Source organism: Globicephala melas, chromosome 17, assembly GCF_963455315.2.
Source record: "Globicephala melas chromosome 17, mGloMel1.2, whole genome shotgun sequence".
Lineage (NCBI taxonomy): Eukaryota > Metazoa > Chordata > Mammalia > Artiodactyla > Delphinidae > Globicephala > Globicephala melas.
This window is the reverse complement of record NC_083330.1, coordinates 54,791,629-54,807,686: the sequence shown is the minus strand read 5'-3', so window position 1 is coordinate 54,807,686 and position 16,058 is coordinate 54,791,629. Positions and strand designations below refer to the sequence as shown.

The 16,058-nt window shown below is 31.0% G+C and overlaps 1 protein-coding gene across 2 annotated transcripts in view; it reads left to right on the top strand.

Annotated features, from left to right (window-relative positions):
- Nucleotides 1-16,058, top strand: part of CSMD3 (CUB and Sushi multiple domains 3) — a 1,079,985-nt gene that overhangs the window by 998,051 nt on the left and 65,876 nt on the right. For both annotated transcript variants that reach the window (XM_030875636.2, XM_030875634.2), the window contains 4 exons: nt 1,410-1,604; nt 4,107-4,280; nt 12,518-12,691; nt 14,715-14,888. In XM_030875636.2, the coding sequence (XP_030731496.1) occupies nt 1,410-1,604; nt 4,107-4,280; nt 12,518-12,691; nt 14,715-14,888 (717 nt within the window). The remainder of the gene's footprint in view (nt 1-1,409; nt 1,605-4,106; nt 4,281-12,517; nt 12,692-14,714; nt 14,889-16,058) is intronic.

The following is a 16,058-nucleotide window of genomic DNA, read 5'->3' as shown; positions in this document are numbered from 1 at the left end:
GAAGTAAATTAAGCTGTCTTGTACTAGGAAGAACTGAAATACAGTATAAGGACAGTTTTACTCATTTTCAGAAGCTCCAGAATATTTATGTCAAAAAAATAAAGTGGCATTTTATTTTACATAGCAACGTTTTATTTATTTTGTAAAAAGTCATCCATCAATCAGCATGTGTTTTCAATACATAGGTCTTTGAAAAAAGATTTTGTTTACGTTAATAAAATTATATTTTAATACATTCAACTGATTTTTATAAACATAAATGATGCTAATGAGATGATCCATAATATTCAACTTTTGTCAGAATTCTTCAGGTTACTTACATTTAGAATAGTTCTCATTCCTGCCATCAATACTGTAATAGGTAAATGAATATTATATAATGGTTATAGAAAATAATTCAGATAAAATATTTGGTAGAAAAGGATTAGAAAATGTGTCTTTAAATAAGGTCTTTAATTTTTCTCTATAAATCAATTACTTGTTCTATTTAGTACTAACATTTCAACTTAGCTGTGATTTCATTTAAAATGGGGTTGTTAAATTATTTGCAATCTTAACATAAGTGTCTAATAATGTGTCTGCTTATGCTGAGCAAGTTTTGAATTAGCTGAAGTTTATATCACAAGTCTTGCATAAAAAGATCATTCTCATAAAACAAATTTCCTCAAAATATAGTCCTTCCAAAACTTTTAAAGAAAAGAGAGTAGGTTATTTCTGTATCTTGCCTATTGTGACTAATGCTGCAATGAACATGAGAGTGTAGATATCTCTCTGAGATCTTGATTTCATTTCCTTTGGATATATATCCCAAAGTGGGATTGGTGATTCATATGATAGTTATAGTTTCAATTTTTGAGGAACCTCCATACTGCTGTATGTGCGTATTCCATAGTGGCTTTACCAGTTTACATTCACAACTTGTACAAGTATTCCCTTTTTTCCACTTTGTGTCAAATATAACTCAGTAAAGCTGGGAAAAAAGAAAAAAGAATACTTTTAAATCAGCTTCAAGAAAGTCAGACAATTTTAACAAACTAATGTTATTGGTTTGGTTCATCACTAAAATATACTTCATGTCTTCCTGTACTAGGGAATAAACTTGGATATGATAATCTAAGAAAAGAAGAATGGAAAAGTCAATAATAGGGATTCTAGGTGCATAGAATAATATGTACAAAGACTTTCAAGTGTGAAATAGCATGACATGTTCACAGAACTGCCAGCAGTACCATAGAACTGAGGGAGTAGGAAGATTAACATGAAAAAAAAATGCTAAAGACCTTTTATGGCACAATAGTGAAGGAACTCAGGAAATAGTGAACTAAGAATCGAATAGACATGAGATATAATTAAGAGGTAGAACAGACATGACTGACTTATTAGCATTTATCTCTTTGGTTTTTGTATAGTTGTTACATGCCCAAGCATCAACTCCTTTACTCTGGAACACGGAAGATGGAGAATTGTGAATGGTTCCCATTATGAATACAAAACCAAGGTAGTTTTCAGCTGTGATCCTGGTTATCATGGACTAGGTCCTGCTTCTATTGAATGTCTTCCTAATGGTACTTGGAGTTGGAGAAATGAAAGACCATATTGCCAAAGTAAGTATACACTCCGCTAAACATTTCATATGCAATCCTTGGTGATTGAATTGCTTGATCACTTCTTTTTTCTACATATGCTAGAGCAATATTGAGGTAGTATTATTTAAAAAGGTCATTTATTCTCAAGTCATCTTAAAATTTTGTAACTGTTTTTGGTATTTGTAAATGCTTATTAAAAAGAACAACAACAGGGGCTTTGGATTCAGAAACCCTTCCCTTAGATTCTAGGTCTATCATTTATTAAAACAACTACACACTACTTTTAGCCCTTTACATGTATTATTTCATTTATTCCTTAGTTCCCATTCTATAAATAAGTTGATATTATTATATTTATTTTATCAGAAAGGAAACTGAACCCAAGAATTTTTATCTTGTTACACAAGTCACAGAGCCTATAAATGATGGATAATTGGGTTTCAACCCATGGAGTCTAATTAAAACCTCTGCCTTTTGATGTTATATGATGGTTATTCTATTTCTTAAACAAGAAAATTACAATAATACCTATCTCATAGTTATTATGATTTAATGGTGTTACACGTTGAAAATATCAGCTAGAACCTGATTCACAGCAGGAGCTCAATAAATATTTATTGAATCAAACTGAACATCTTAGTCATTCTATTTTCATACATTCTTATAAATAGCTAGTGTCTAATGTAGATAAGCTAACTTAACATAGGATAATCAGATGAAATATCTTGATCTTCCTTTGAACTTTCTTTACTACATTTATTGAGTTTACTTAGTACCAGGAAATATGCTAGGCTGAAAATTCATCCTTTCATTTCATGTTCAACACAGTTTTACAGCATTTATGATATGGATACATAATTTATAAATAAACTAATAAAACATTTGAAGTCTGAATTATGGAGACTAAAATTTTAACATAACATAACTATATATAGTAAATACGCAAGTACCTAGTAATATTTTACTTAGGAATATTTATTTTCTTAATCTCCATATTAAGCATAGGATTTGGGGGTTGCCATTTTTTATAAGATAATCATATTGATGAATTAAAAATCTCAAAATACATATCTAAATTACATTACATATTCTAAAAATATGGCATATGTATTGTAAATTTTTGCTTTACTCTTTTCAGTTTTCACCCAGGATCTTCCTCTAGGCTCATTCTTCTTCCATTATAATTTCATTAAAAGGGCACATGGGATAAGGATGTTTCAAAGAGAAGGAAAAAAATTATCTACAGCAGAAGCATTTATTGAACAAATGTTTGTCTGGTTTCTTTGTGTTCAATCCTTTATTATGTAGAAAAAATTTAAGTTCTACATAAGATCAGGTTCCTGCCCACAGGTAAGAATGCAGGAAAGATAGGAATCTAGGAATTACAATTCACTGAGAAAAATGGAAAGAACAGTATTTTTTTTCTGGTCCTCCATTTATTCATCTTTGAAATTAAAATGATATAAATATCAGTATTATTAATATTAATAAATATTATAGCTACCTCAAAGGATTGTTTGGGGTATTAGTTCAAAATAATCGGTACATCTTAAATTCTACATGCAATTTTTTAAAGTCTGCAAATTTTCTATTTGTCTAATAGAATCCTAAAGCCTAGAGCTGAAAGCCAGAGCTGGAGCCAGAATAAAGGCTGGTGGTTAAGTATTCAATTCTTGAGTTAAATGGCTAGGTTTAAATTTTGATTTAGCTGTTTATAGGCTGTGGAATCTTATTAAAGTTACTTTCCTCTTATGTGTCCATATCCTAGTGCACACAATTCAGATAATGATTGCACCTACCTCATAGAGTTGTTTTGAGAATTGCGTAAGATAAAGTGTTAGTAATAGTGTCTGGTACAAAAGCACTCAATAAGTGCTATCTATTATTGTTTTTATTCTAGAAAGAAATTTCATTTGTGGTCTTTAAATATGAAGGTGTTATAAGAGCTGGGTTCTGAATGACCTAGCAAGTCAGTTAATCTCTATTTTTTAATTTTTTAAAACCTAAAACCAAAATGTGAAATATAATTATAATCTAATGGTTCTAGTGAGAATCAAATGATATTTCACATGTAAAGGGCTTTATAAACTGTAGAGTGTGCAACAAAAATTATTTGCACTTATGATCTTAGATAATGAGGAAACTGGCTCAGGTAAGTCAAAGGGATTGCCCAATGTCACTTGATAAGTCAGAGAAAGACTTTGGACTAATAAATTATCCTCCCTTAGTCTTGTTATTATTATTTTTTCATTACAACCTGTTGGGTGACCAGGTTGGCTACGCAGAAAATGCAAACAAAATATCTTCATCACATGTCACTGTTACTTAGAAGATTTATGGGAATTCAAAGGGGATAAATTTTAAATTATGTCATCTATTTTCTCTACACTTTCATAATGATTCAAACATGTTTTACAAATGTCAATTTCAATTGTAAATATATCAAATCACAGCATGGTTTTGTTACAAGTTCATATTGACTATGTCTTTAAGCGTTTATATTTTTTTATTGTTTTCAAGTTATTTCCTGTGGAGAACTACCTACACCTCCAAATGGAAATAAGATTGGAACTCAAACTTCATATGGCTCAACGGCCATCTTTACCTGTGATTCAGGATTCATGCTTGTGGGCTCCGCTGTACGTGAATGCTTTTCTTCAGGTCTTTGGAGTGGATCGGAAACCAGATGCTTAGGTACAGATTTTTAAGTCATTTTAACCAAACATTTTTTCTCCCTCTAGAAAGGCAGCCCTTTTTCATAATAAGAGATAATAACTTATATTCACTCAGTAAGGATAATAAAAACTGGAAAATATTTAACTTTTAAAATATCTTATGGTAGAAAAGCTATTAAACAGGTAACTCTTAAAGTTAATCAACTAGCATTCCAAATGAGAATCTTATGTCATTAAGGAGAGACACATTTATCTTCCAGGCATGGTGAAAATAAAAGGTAAAAACTAATTGCTGAATGTCTGCATACTCAGCTGGATTAATCACTGTAACAGTGAATTCATTCTAAACCATAGTCAATTCTCCTTTCACCTATTTGCTTAAGGTAATGACTAAAGAAGAAAAACAAGCTCCACATTTAAAAATCTTTCTCCCTTTTTATTTCCTAACGTTTCAACATGTGTAGTATTACTTTGTATTAAAACTTTAAAAATCTATTTTTCAAACCTGATTTTAGGAAAATAGGGTTTTTTTCCCTTAGGCTTTTTAATTCACTGTAAAAATCTGTTCATTAAGAGACTGAATAGCTAGTTCTTCTTACCCCTTCTCTTATTATTAAAGGAATATTATGATTTAGGCTTTATCCCTTTTTTCAGAGACTTCAGTAATTATCTTAAGAGAATAGTATGATTTATGCTTTATTTTTCTCTAAAGTTATTTCAAGAAATGACAGCAAGTATTGAATTAGGTAATAATAATAATTGTTATAATAACTACTCACTTGCCTTTTGGAAACAAGGCATAATCTTTAGGTTTACTAATTTAAAAATTGCTGATTATTATGAACAAGGTGTTGCTAAATTTGTACAGTGTTTTGTCTCTAAAATTTTACTATTTAAAAATATGACATATGACAGAAAAGTCTATATTTTAGCAGTTTAAATACATATTGTTTTGATAATAAGCTTGAAAATATTTATGGTGATACAATCATTATTTGAAACTTAAAAGGGTATAGCTAGAGATTTTGGTTAAAATTCTTTTTTTCAACCTCTCAGGAATATTTGTTAGTAGGTGTGCTTGGAAACCCAGTAACAATGGCTTCTTTATAAGAGTACACATATTTATTTGACTATGCTGTAAGACTATTATATAAAAAAGAAAATGGTAAAGATATTAAATCATTATGTGTTAATATAGGATTAGATGATAAAATAAAATATTTCTTACTAGTTTCTAACTTGGTTTTGGTTATGCTTATTTCAATTACAGATTACTTAGTTTACTTCTGCATTTGAAAATATATGTAAACTAAATTTAAGATACTATATTTTATAACTCTTTGCCCCGATGAACTACTATTGTATGTTATACGTTATTTATTGAATATTGTGTATAGGAAGTGGTTTTATTCACCTATTTAGAATCCTGATTCTGTTCTGTGGAAAGACAGGGCATAAAAGGAATGTTTGTAAGCAAACATTGTCTCTCAGTCTATAAAGACAACAATATTCTTGCATAGCATGTAGTGTTGACGTCTAATATAAACTCAAAAGTGTGTCAGTAGGAGGAAAGTGCAATTGCCAAATAAGCAGATCCTAGAATCTTATGCTTTGAATTAACCTTAAGAATTCATGTAGCCCAGCCATTCTTCTCATGACTGCAAGCAACTTGTCCTTATAGCCCCAGACACTTTTGGCCTAGAATGGCCACTAGAATGTGCTTATGATTGTTTCTTTAAATATAGTGTATTTATTCCCAAACTCCCAATTATTATGAATTTTTCAATTCAGAGTTGACTATGTATATACATATGTCTACCACCTAGATTTTATGATTAGCCATTTGTTGTATTTGCTTGTCACATATCTAGTCATCCTTCAATGCCTCTATCAATCCATCAATTCATTTTACTTTTTGATGCATTTTGAAGTTGCCAAATTCAGTACACTGCATGTTAAACGTTTTTATATACATATCAGCTAGAGTTCAATATTTGCTCATGGTTCCTTTCTCTTTTTATGTTGGTAAATGTACATATGGTGAAATGCACATATCATAAATACACTGTTAGATACGTGTTCACAAATGTGTACACCTATGTAACTAAACACTCTATAGTTGTAGAACATTAACATTACCTCAGAAAGCTTCCTCGTGACCCTTTATAGTCAATCTGCAGGTCTCCTCCCCTACCCACTGAGACAGTCACTGTTCTGTTTTTTTCACCATATGGTAGTTTTCCCTGTTCTAGAAATTCATATGAAGGGAATCCTAAATTATGTACTCTTTTCGTGTAAGGTTTCTTTCATTCTTTTTCATTCATGTTGTTGTGTATATCAGTAATTAAAAAAAAATTCTCTGAGTAGAATCCTATTGTGTGTATATGCCAAACTTTGGCCATTCCCCTGTTGATGGACACATGGACTCTCTCCAGTTTGGGGCTGTTATGAGCAAAGCTGTTATGAACATTTGTGTAAAAGTCTTTTTGTGGACATGTGTATTCCTTTCTGTTGCATAGTCTGGAATAAAATTTCTGGAAGAGTTCTGGCTGTCTCACATTTTCTGCAGCATATGGTATAGCCAGTCTTCTAATTTTAGTCATCTTCTTGGGTGCAAAAAGGTATCTTACAAGATTTAATTTGCATTGTCTTGATGACTACTGATCGAGTACAATTTCTTGGGCTTATTGGTCATCTGTAAATTTTCCTGAAGTATCTTTTATATTCAATTGCCTTTTATTACGACTTATAGCGTTCTTTATATATTCTTATTTTTTTTTAACATTTTCTCCCAGCCTATGACTTTCCTATTCATTTCTTAATGCTGTCCTAATGAGCAGTTTTCAATTTTTGTAAAATCTTTTTTTCTTTCTGGCTGTTGCTTTCTGTGTCTTGTTTAGGAAAACCTTGTTCAACCATAAGTCACAAAGATTTTCTTTTTTGTTTTCTTCTATAAGCTTTACAGTTTTCAGTTTTACTTTATAGCTATGACTTATTTTAGTCATTTGTTGTTTTATATATCATGAAGTAAGGTTGAGTGTTTTTTTGTTTGTTTGTTTGTATTTTCCAGAAGGGTGTCTGGCACTTTTGGTTGAATAGATTCCATAATAAATCTTGAAATTTTGTGTGTATGTCCTCAAAATTTGTTCTTATTTTTCAGGATGACTTTGGATACTCTATGTCCTTTGAAGTTTCATATATGTTTTAGAATTTGGTTATTAATTGTTTATTTTTAAAATGACTGTAGGATTGCATTCTATCTGTAGATCCTCTGGGGAGAATTGGCATCTAACAATGTTAACTCTTCTAATTCCTGAACATGGTAAAGTTAGTGTATTTATTCATTAGTATATTTATTCATTTATTAAGGTCTTCTTTCATTTTTTTTGCAGTAGCAAATATTTAAATTTTTTTTTTACCATAGAGATTATGTATACCTATTGCTAAATTTATTCCACAGAATCTTTAGTGTGTTTACACTAATATAAGTGATATTGTTCATTTTTAATTACATTTCCAATCGTTTGATGTTAGTACATAAAAATAAAATTAATCAAAATATTTATCTAATATCCTGCCTCTTTGCAAGTTCACTTACTTGTTTTAGGATTTTCTTAAAATAACATTGTCTATGTATATGTCATCTGAGCATGAAATAGTTTTACTGTTTTGTTTCCTACTTTATGTTTTTACTTTCTTCCTTGGTATTAGTGTATTGAACTAGATAGGGCCCACCAAACAATGTTAAACAGAACTGGTGAGAGTGGTCATCCATGTCTTGTTCCTTATATCAGGAGGAAAGAATTCAATATTTCATCAGTAAATATAATATGAACTTTTTTTCTTAGATGTATTTATAAGGTTGAGAAAATTTCCTTATATTGCTAATTGTTGTTAGTTTTTATCATGATTGGGTACTGAATTTTGCCAAATGATTTTCATCTATTGAAATAGCCATGTATGTTTCTCTCTTTTTTTTTTCTGTCAGTATGGTAGATGACAGTGGTCAATATTTCATCTTAAACCAACTGGTCATTTCTAGGTAAACCCCAGATAATCATGATGTATTTTACATGTATTAATTTTCTAATTTTTTTTAAACAGTGCTGCATCTATGTTCATGAAGGACATTTTTTTCTGTGTCTTTTACAGGTTTAATATTGGGATTATGGTTACCTTATTAGGCAAGTTAGGAAATGATTCTTTTTCTTCTATTTTCTAAGAGTTTGTGTAAGATTGGTTTTTTTTGTTTGTTTCTTTGCTTGCTTTTTTACTTAAATATTTGATTGAATTTACTGTGAAAAAATGAGTCTGTTTTTTTTGGGGGGGGAGGTTATTGTTTAAGAATTGCAATACTTTAATAGATAAAGGACTATTCATATTTTCCATTTTATCTTGTGTTAGTTTTTGGATGATACAATTTTCAAAGATTTTGTCCTTTTATTCTGAATTGTTAAATGTATCAGCATAAAGCAGTTCTTAATATTCCCTTATCCTTTTAACATCTGTAGGCTTTGTAGTGATGTCTCTTCATTCATTCCTGTTATTGGTAATTTTGTTCTCTCTTTTTTGTGTGTGTTGATAGCATTAGCTAGGAGTCTAACAATGTTGTTGACTTTTTCTTTTTTAAAGCTTCTAACTTTTGACTACCTTGATTGTGTTACAGTGACATATTTCTCTTTGCTTAGTCTACTATAGTTTTTTTCTTTTTTTTTTAAATTGAGGTATAACTGGTATACAGTATTATATTAGTTTCAGTTGTACAACATAGTGATTCAACATTTGTATACATTACAAAATGTTTATGACAGTAAGTCTAGTTACTGTCTGTCACCTTACAAAGTTAATACAATATTATTGACTGTATTCCCCAAACTGTACATTACATCCCCATGACATTTATTTTATAAATGGAATTTTGTACTTTTTAATCCCCTTCACCCATTTCACATTCCCCCTAACCCTCCTCCCTCTGACAACCTCTAATCTGGTCTCTGTATCTGTGACTCTAGGTTTTGTTTTGTTTGCTTTTTTTGTTTTTTGGATTCCAAATATAAGTGAAATCATGTGATATTTGTCTTTCTCTGTCTGACTTATTTCACTTAGGTTAATACCCTCAAGGCCCATCCATGTTATTCCAAATGGCAAGATTCTGTTTTTTTTATGGCTGAGTAGTATACCATTGTGCATGTGCATGTGTGTGTGTGTGTGTGTGTGTGTGTGTGTGTGTTGTGTGTATCATATCTTCTTTAACCATTCATCAATTGAGGGACACTTAGGTTGCTTTCATATTTTGGCTATTGTAAATAATGCTGTGATGAACATGAAGGTGCATAAATCTTTTTGAATTAGTATTTATTTTTTCCCTTTGGATAGATACCCAAATGGAATGGAAGCTCTATTTTTAATCTTTTGAGGAATCTCCCTACTGTTTTCCATAGTGGCTGGGCCAGTTTACATTCTCACCAAGAGTGCACAAGAGTTCCTTTTCTCTACCTCCTCACCAACACTTGTTATTTCTTGTTGTCTTTCTGATAATAACCATCCTGACAGGTGTAAGGTGACACCTCTTTGTGGTTTTGATTTTCATTTCCCTGATGATTAGCGCTATTAAGCATCTTTTTATGTGCCTGTTGGCAATTTGTATGTCTTCTTTGGAAAAATGTCTATTCAGATCTTCTTCCCATTTTTTAAATTGGACTATTTGAGGTTTTTTTTATTATTGAGTTATATGTGTTCTTTATATAGTTTGGATATTAACTCTTCATCAGTTATATGATTTTCATATATCTTCTCCAATTCAGCAGACTGACTTCTTGTTTTGATGATAGTTTCCTTCACTATGCAAAAGCTTTTTAGTTTGATGTAGTCCCATTTGTTTATTTTTGCTTTTGTTGTCCTTGTCAAAGAAGACGGATCTAAAAAATTATTGTTAAGGATGATGTCAAACAGCATACTGCTTATGTTTTCTTCTAGGAGTTTTATGGTTTCAGATCTTATACGTAAGTCTTTAATCCATTTTAAGTTTATTTTTGTATATGGGGTAAGAAAGTCATCCAGTTTTATTTTGTTGCATATAGCTGTCTAATTTTCCCAATACCATTTATTGAAGAGACTGCCTTTGCCCCATTCTATTTTTTTGCTTCCTTCATATTAATTGATCATATAAGTGTGGGTTTATTTCTGGACTCTCTATTCTGTTCCATTGGTCTATATGTCTGTTTCTGTGCCAGCACAATGCTGTTTTGTTTACTGTAGATTTGTAGTATAGATTGTAATCAGGGAGTATGATACCTCTTGCTTTGTTCTTTCTCAAGATTCTTTTGGCTATTTATGTTTCCATACTAAATTTAGAGTTATTTGTTTCAGTTCTGTGAAAAGTATTTTGATAGGGATTGCTCTGATCCTGTAGATTTCCTTGAGTAGTATGGTCATTTTAATAATATTAATTCTTCCAGCCCATGAACATGGGGTATCTTTCCATTTGTTTGTGTCATCTTCAATTTCTTTCATCAGTGTCTTATAGTTTTCCAAGTACAAGTTTTTTACCTCTGTGATTAGACATATTCTTAGATATTTTCTTCTTTTTTATGCAGTTGTAAATGGGATTGTTTTCTTAATGTCTCTTTCTGATCATTCATGGTTAGTGTATAGAAGTACAACAGATTTCTGTATATTAATTTTGTATACTGCAACTATACCGAATTCATTTATTACTTCTAATAGTTTGTAGCATCTTTAGAATTTTCTGTATATAGTATCTGCAAATAGTGATAGTTTTATTTCTTCCCTTCCAGTTTGGATGCCTTATATTTATTTTCCTTGTCTAATTGCTGTGGCTAGGATTTCCAATACTATGTTGAATAAAAGTGAGGAGAATGAGCATCCTTGTCTTGTTCCTGATCTTAGAGGAAAAGATTTTAGATTTTCACTGTTTAATATGATATTGGCTGCAGGTTCTTGTCATATATGCCCTTTATTGTGTTAAGGTACATTGCCTCCCTATATCCACTTTGTTGAAAGTTTTTATCAAAAATGGATGTTGAATTTTGTCAAATTTTTTTTCTGCATCTCTCAGTGTGATCATATGATTTTTATCTTTTATGTTGTTAATGTGTATTTCACACTGATTGATTTGAAGATGTTGAACCATCCTTGCATCCCTGGAATAACTTGATCATGGTGTATGATCATTTTAATGTATTGTTGTATTAGGTTTGCCAATATTTTGTTGAGGATTTTTGCATCTATATTTATTAGGGTTATTAGTCTGTAGGTTTCTTTTTTGTGGTTTTCTTATCTGGTTTTGGTATCAGGGTAATGCTGGCCTCATAAAATAAGCTTGGAAGCTTTCTCTGCTCTATAATTTTTTTGGAAAAGTTAGAGAAGAATAGCTATTTAATCTTTGAGTGTTTGGTAGAATGCACCAGTGAAGCCATATGGTCCTGGATTTTTGTTTGTTGAGAGGCTTTTGATTACTGTTTCAATCACATACTAGTGATTGGTCTGTTCAGATTTTTATTTATTCAAGAGTCATTCTTGAAAGATTGTAAATTTCTAGGGATTTATCCATTTCTTCCTGTTTTTGTAATTTGTTGGTGTATAATTGTTCCTAGTAGTCTCTTATAATTCTTTATATTTCTGTGCTATCAGTTGTAATTTCTCTTCTTTCATTTCTGATTTTATTTATTTGAACCTTCTCTCTTATTTTTAAAGAAAGAATTTTTAGCTTAGGTAATGCTCTCTATTATTTTTCTATTTTCTGTTTCCTTTATTTCTGTAAATGTCTTTAATATATTCTTCTGTCTACTTATTTTGGCCTTTTTTTTTTCCTCTTCATTATTTTGCTCTTCTTTTTCCTTTTCATAAAGTGAAATATTGCTTGTTTCATCCTATATCTTTCTTCTTTTCTAATAAAAGCATTTAACACTGTAAAGCTCCTCACTAAGCATACTTTATAGGTATTCCTCAAAATTTTACATGCTATATTTTCATTTTTATACATATTGAAATGTTTGCTAATTTCCTCCAGGCCCAACTGTTACTGGAAGTGTGTTTTCTTTTAATTCCCAAATAGTAGGCATTTTGTTAAGTATATTACAGTTATCTTAATGTTATATAATTGTGTTTGCCTTATTTGTGGCATACTTCTAAGTAAACATTTAAAGATTAATAATGTTATATATGTATACAAATATACAAATCATAATAAAATTTAGATCACAATATTAAAAATATTATTTTGACCAATTTCAGCGGGCCACTGTGGAATTCCAGAGCTTATTGTGAATGGTCAAGTTATTGGAGAAAATTATGGATACAGAGACACAGTTGTTTATCAATGTAATCCTGGTTTTCGACTGATTGGTTCTTCAGTGAGAATATGTCAACAGGATCACAACTGGTCTGGTCAACTTCCATCCTGTGTGCGTAAGTAAGCATGGCAAAAGTAATAGAGACCTCTGTTTAGTTCTCTTGCAATTACTAGTAATATTTTTCTTAGGTAAGAGAAATGATTATATAGACAGATCCACACATATGTACATGTGTGTGCACGTGTGTGTGTATTTAAATAACTAAGTTCTCACAGTGCATTTTTTTATACTGACACACACTAGTCTTTAAAGTAGGGTGTGTTCAGAAGCATATAAAACCATCCACCATGAAAGTGGAAGAAATATTAGAAAGCCTGTCATTACTTTGTGGATTTGGAACAATTTTGGAATTGTTTTAATAAAGATCTTACTAGTTCAACAAATATCCATCTGCTCTTTTAAGTTGATTTAGATGTGAATTTACACATGAAGGATAAAATGAATTTTAAAATAGCTGAGTAATAACTCTAGTATTTTTTCTTACTCCACTGAATACCCAGTAGTACACAGTATTTCATATCACAATCTATCCTATTTTGGATCAGAAAGTAAATTATCCATATATTTCTTATTTTTTTCTCCTAATAATTTCCATCAGCAATCACTGACATTTGTATTAAAAATGGTGTTAGAAAATTAGAATAAACACTGTAAATACGTTGTAATTTTAACACTATAGGATCAAATGATAGAGATTTTGGATGCTTCAGAGAAATAATGCATGGGTCTTTAAGTATGGGTTCACAGGAAATATTTAATTTGTGGCCAGTTACATCCATATTTATAAATTCTATCATTGTCAAATTCTTATCCAATCAACAGACTTTTTTTGGAGTTCTAGTTTAATAGAAAATACATTAATGTGTTGAGATTTAATAGGATAATAGAACATATAGTTAGCAAAATTGCTTCTCTGTGGTGTGTGTGTATAGGGGGCAGACAGTTTAATGATTTAAAGACAGCAATATTATGCTGGATCCATCCCAGATTTTTTGCCTTTCATTATATCAAAGCATAGGCAACTAATACCATTATTTATCTTGCTGAATAATTGAGACTATAAATGGAAATTGGCCCTTGGGGTAAAACAGGTTTCTTTATCAATAATTTTAAACAAGAATAAGATGCAGTTACATTTTCAAATGAATAGGTTGACGTTAACAATACAGCTGAAAATTAATTGCTCTTGGGTCATTTTTAAAGTACTAAAAGTGACTTGGGTCTTTCACTGTGCCCAGTTATGAAGCAGTATTATTGGACTTCCTGTGATTAATAAAGTGAGATAATGCAATAAAACAGTTCACAGGAATACAGAGTGTTTGGGAAAAGCCAGCACTAAATGAACTCTAAAAAAGAACCAAAACTCTAAACGATGTAAATAATGCATCTAATTGATACCATTATTTCCCAAAAAACTGTGCTAAATTATTAAATATCAATAGTGAAGAAACTATACCAGTAAGGTTGATTGGTTTAGGGAATCTTAATATTGGTATCTCAATATGTTAAGAATTCTACAGCATAAGGCATCATTTTTTATTGCAGTCACATTAAGTTATTCTTCAAGCAAGATTTTGCTAATCTGTTAATCATAAAAATGGTTGGATAAATAATATTAAAAGAAACTATTTCAAAATTAAATACAAAAAATTGCCTTCATTTATCTGCAATTCTTAAACTTAGCTAGAAAAGGAAATTTGGTTTAGTTTCATTCCTTTTGCCATTAACTAGTGATATGAATTTCAGTCATTCCCAAATTTCTTTGAATTTCAGTATTTTTCCCTAAAATGAAATAGAATGAAAAGGTATCATAAGACTTTAAATATCTGTGTACTACTTGCATGTAATTACTACAATTATAAATAATTGTCTACTTACTAATATAATACTTCTATATTAGACTATTTTGGCATTCTAAATTGTTCCTTTGCATTAGTAAAATTACTTTAAGTATATTTTTATATGAAAGTGGCCTTCTTTCCACATTCTTTGAAATGATTAAGTATAATTTTCATGTAATAATTGATAACTAATTATTCTGTTCTGTGTCTCTCCCACCCCGGCCCTGTTGCTATTAGCTGTGAGCTGTGGTCACCCTGGTAGTCCAATTTATGGAAGAACAAGTGGAAATGGATTCAACTTTAATGATGTGGTAACATTCTCTTGCAATATTGGGTATCTTATGCAAGGGCCAACAAAAGCACAGTGCCAGGCCAACAGACAGTGGAGTCATCCTCCACCAATGTGCAAAGGTAAAAATCTAACTATATTCCAGCTTAGGGCATGGTAATAATGTGTCTGTTTAGACACGCATGATAACATTTGAAACAGTTTGGACAGAACAGTAGAAAATTTTCAGCTAATAAAGCAAAAATATTTAATATTGATGTTATCTCATTAGCAATGCTTTCCTTTTTCTTATTTTTTAACATTTTTAGAAGTCAAAACTGACAAACTTTATTTCAGCTGCTTAACTGTGTTATCTTGTACCTATTTTATGGCTGTATATAAAATCATTTATACCTTTTTTACTTGCAGTTTGCTTCATAATCAATGGAACTTTTCAATTTTTTAAATATTTTTTATAATTTTTATTGGAGTATAGTTGATTTACAATTTTGGATTAGTTTCAGGTGTATAGGAAAGTGAATCAGTTAAACATATACATATATCCACTCTTTTTTAGATTCTTTTCCCATGTAGGTCATTACGGAGTACTGAGTAGAGTGAGTTCCCTGTGCTATACAGCAGGTCCTTATTAGTTATCTTTTTTATATACAGTAGTGTGTATATATCAATCCCAATCTCCCAATTTATCCCTCCCCCTTTTTGCCCCTGGTAACCATAAGTTTGTTTTCTGCATCAGTGACTCTATTACTGTTTGGTAAATAAGTTCATTTGTACTGTTTTTTTTTTTAGATTCCACATATAAGCAATATCAGATAATATTTGTCTTTCTCTATCTGACTTACTTCACTCAGTATGACAATCTTCATATTTTTGGTTAAACAATGTTTGAGGCCTAGGGCTTCCCTGGTGGCGCAGTGGTTGAGGGTCCACCTGCCGATGCAGGGGACACGGGTTCGTGCCCCGGTCCGGGAAGATCCCACATGCAGCGGAGCAGCTAGACCTGTGAGCCATGGCTGCTGAGCCTGCGCGTCCGGAGCCTGTGCTCCGCAACGGGAGAGGCCACAACAGTGAGAGGCCCGCATACTGGAAAAAAACAAAACAAAACAAAACAATGTTTGAGGCCTAAATTACCATGATACCTGCATCAGACGTTTATTTATTGTTCTCTCTATAGAAGTATATTAAAGATAATTGTTTTGTGTTTTTTCCACTTCCAAAGACATATATTTTGTATTGTCTGATAAAGTAACAACCAAATTATCATTTTCTTCCATTTTCTAATTGTTTAAAGC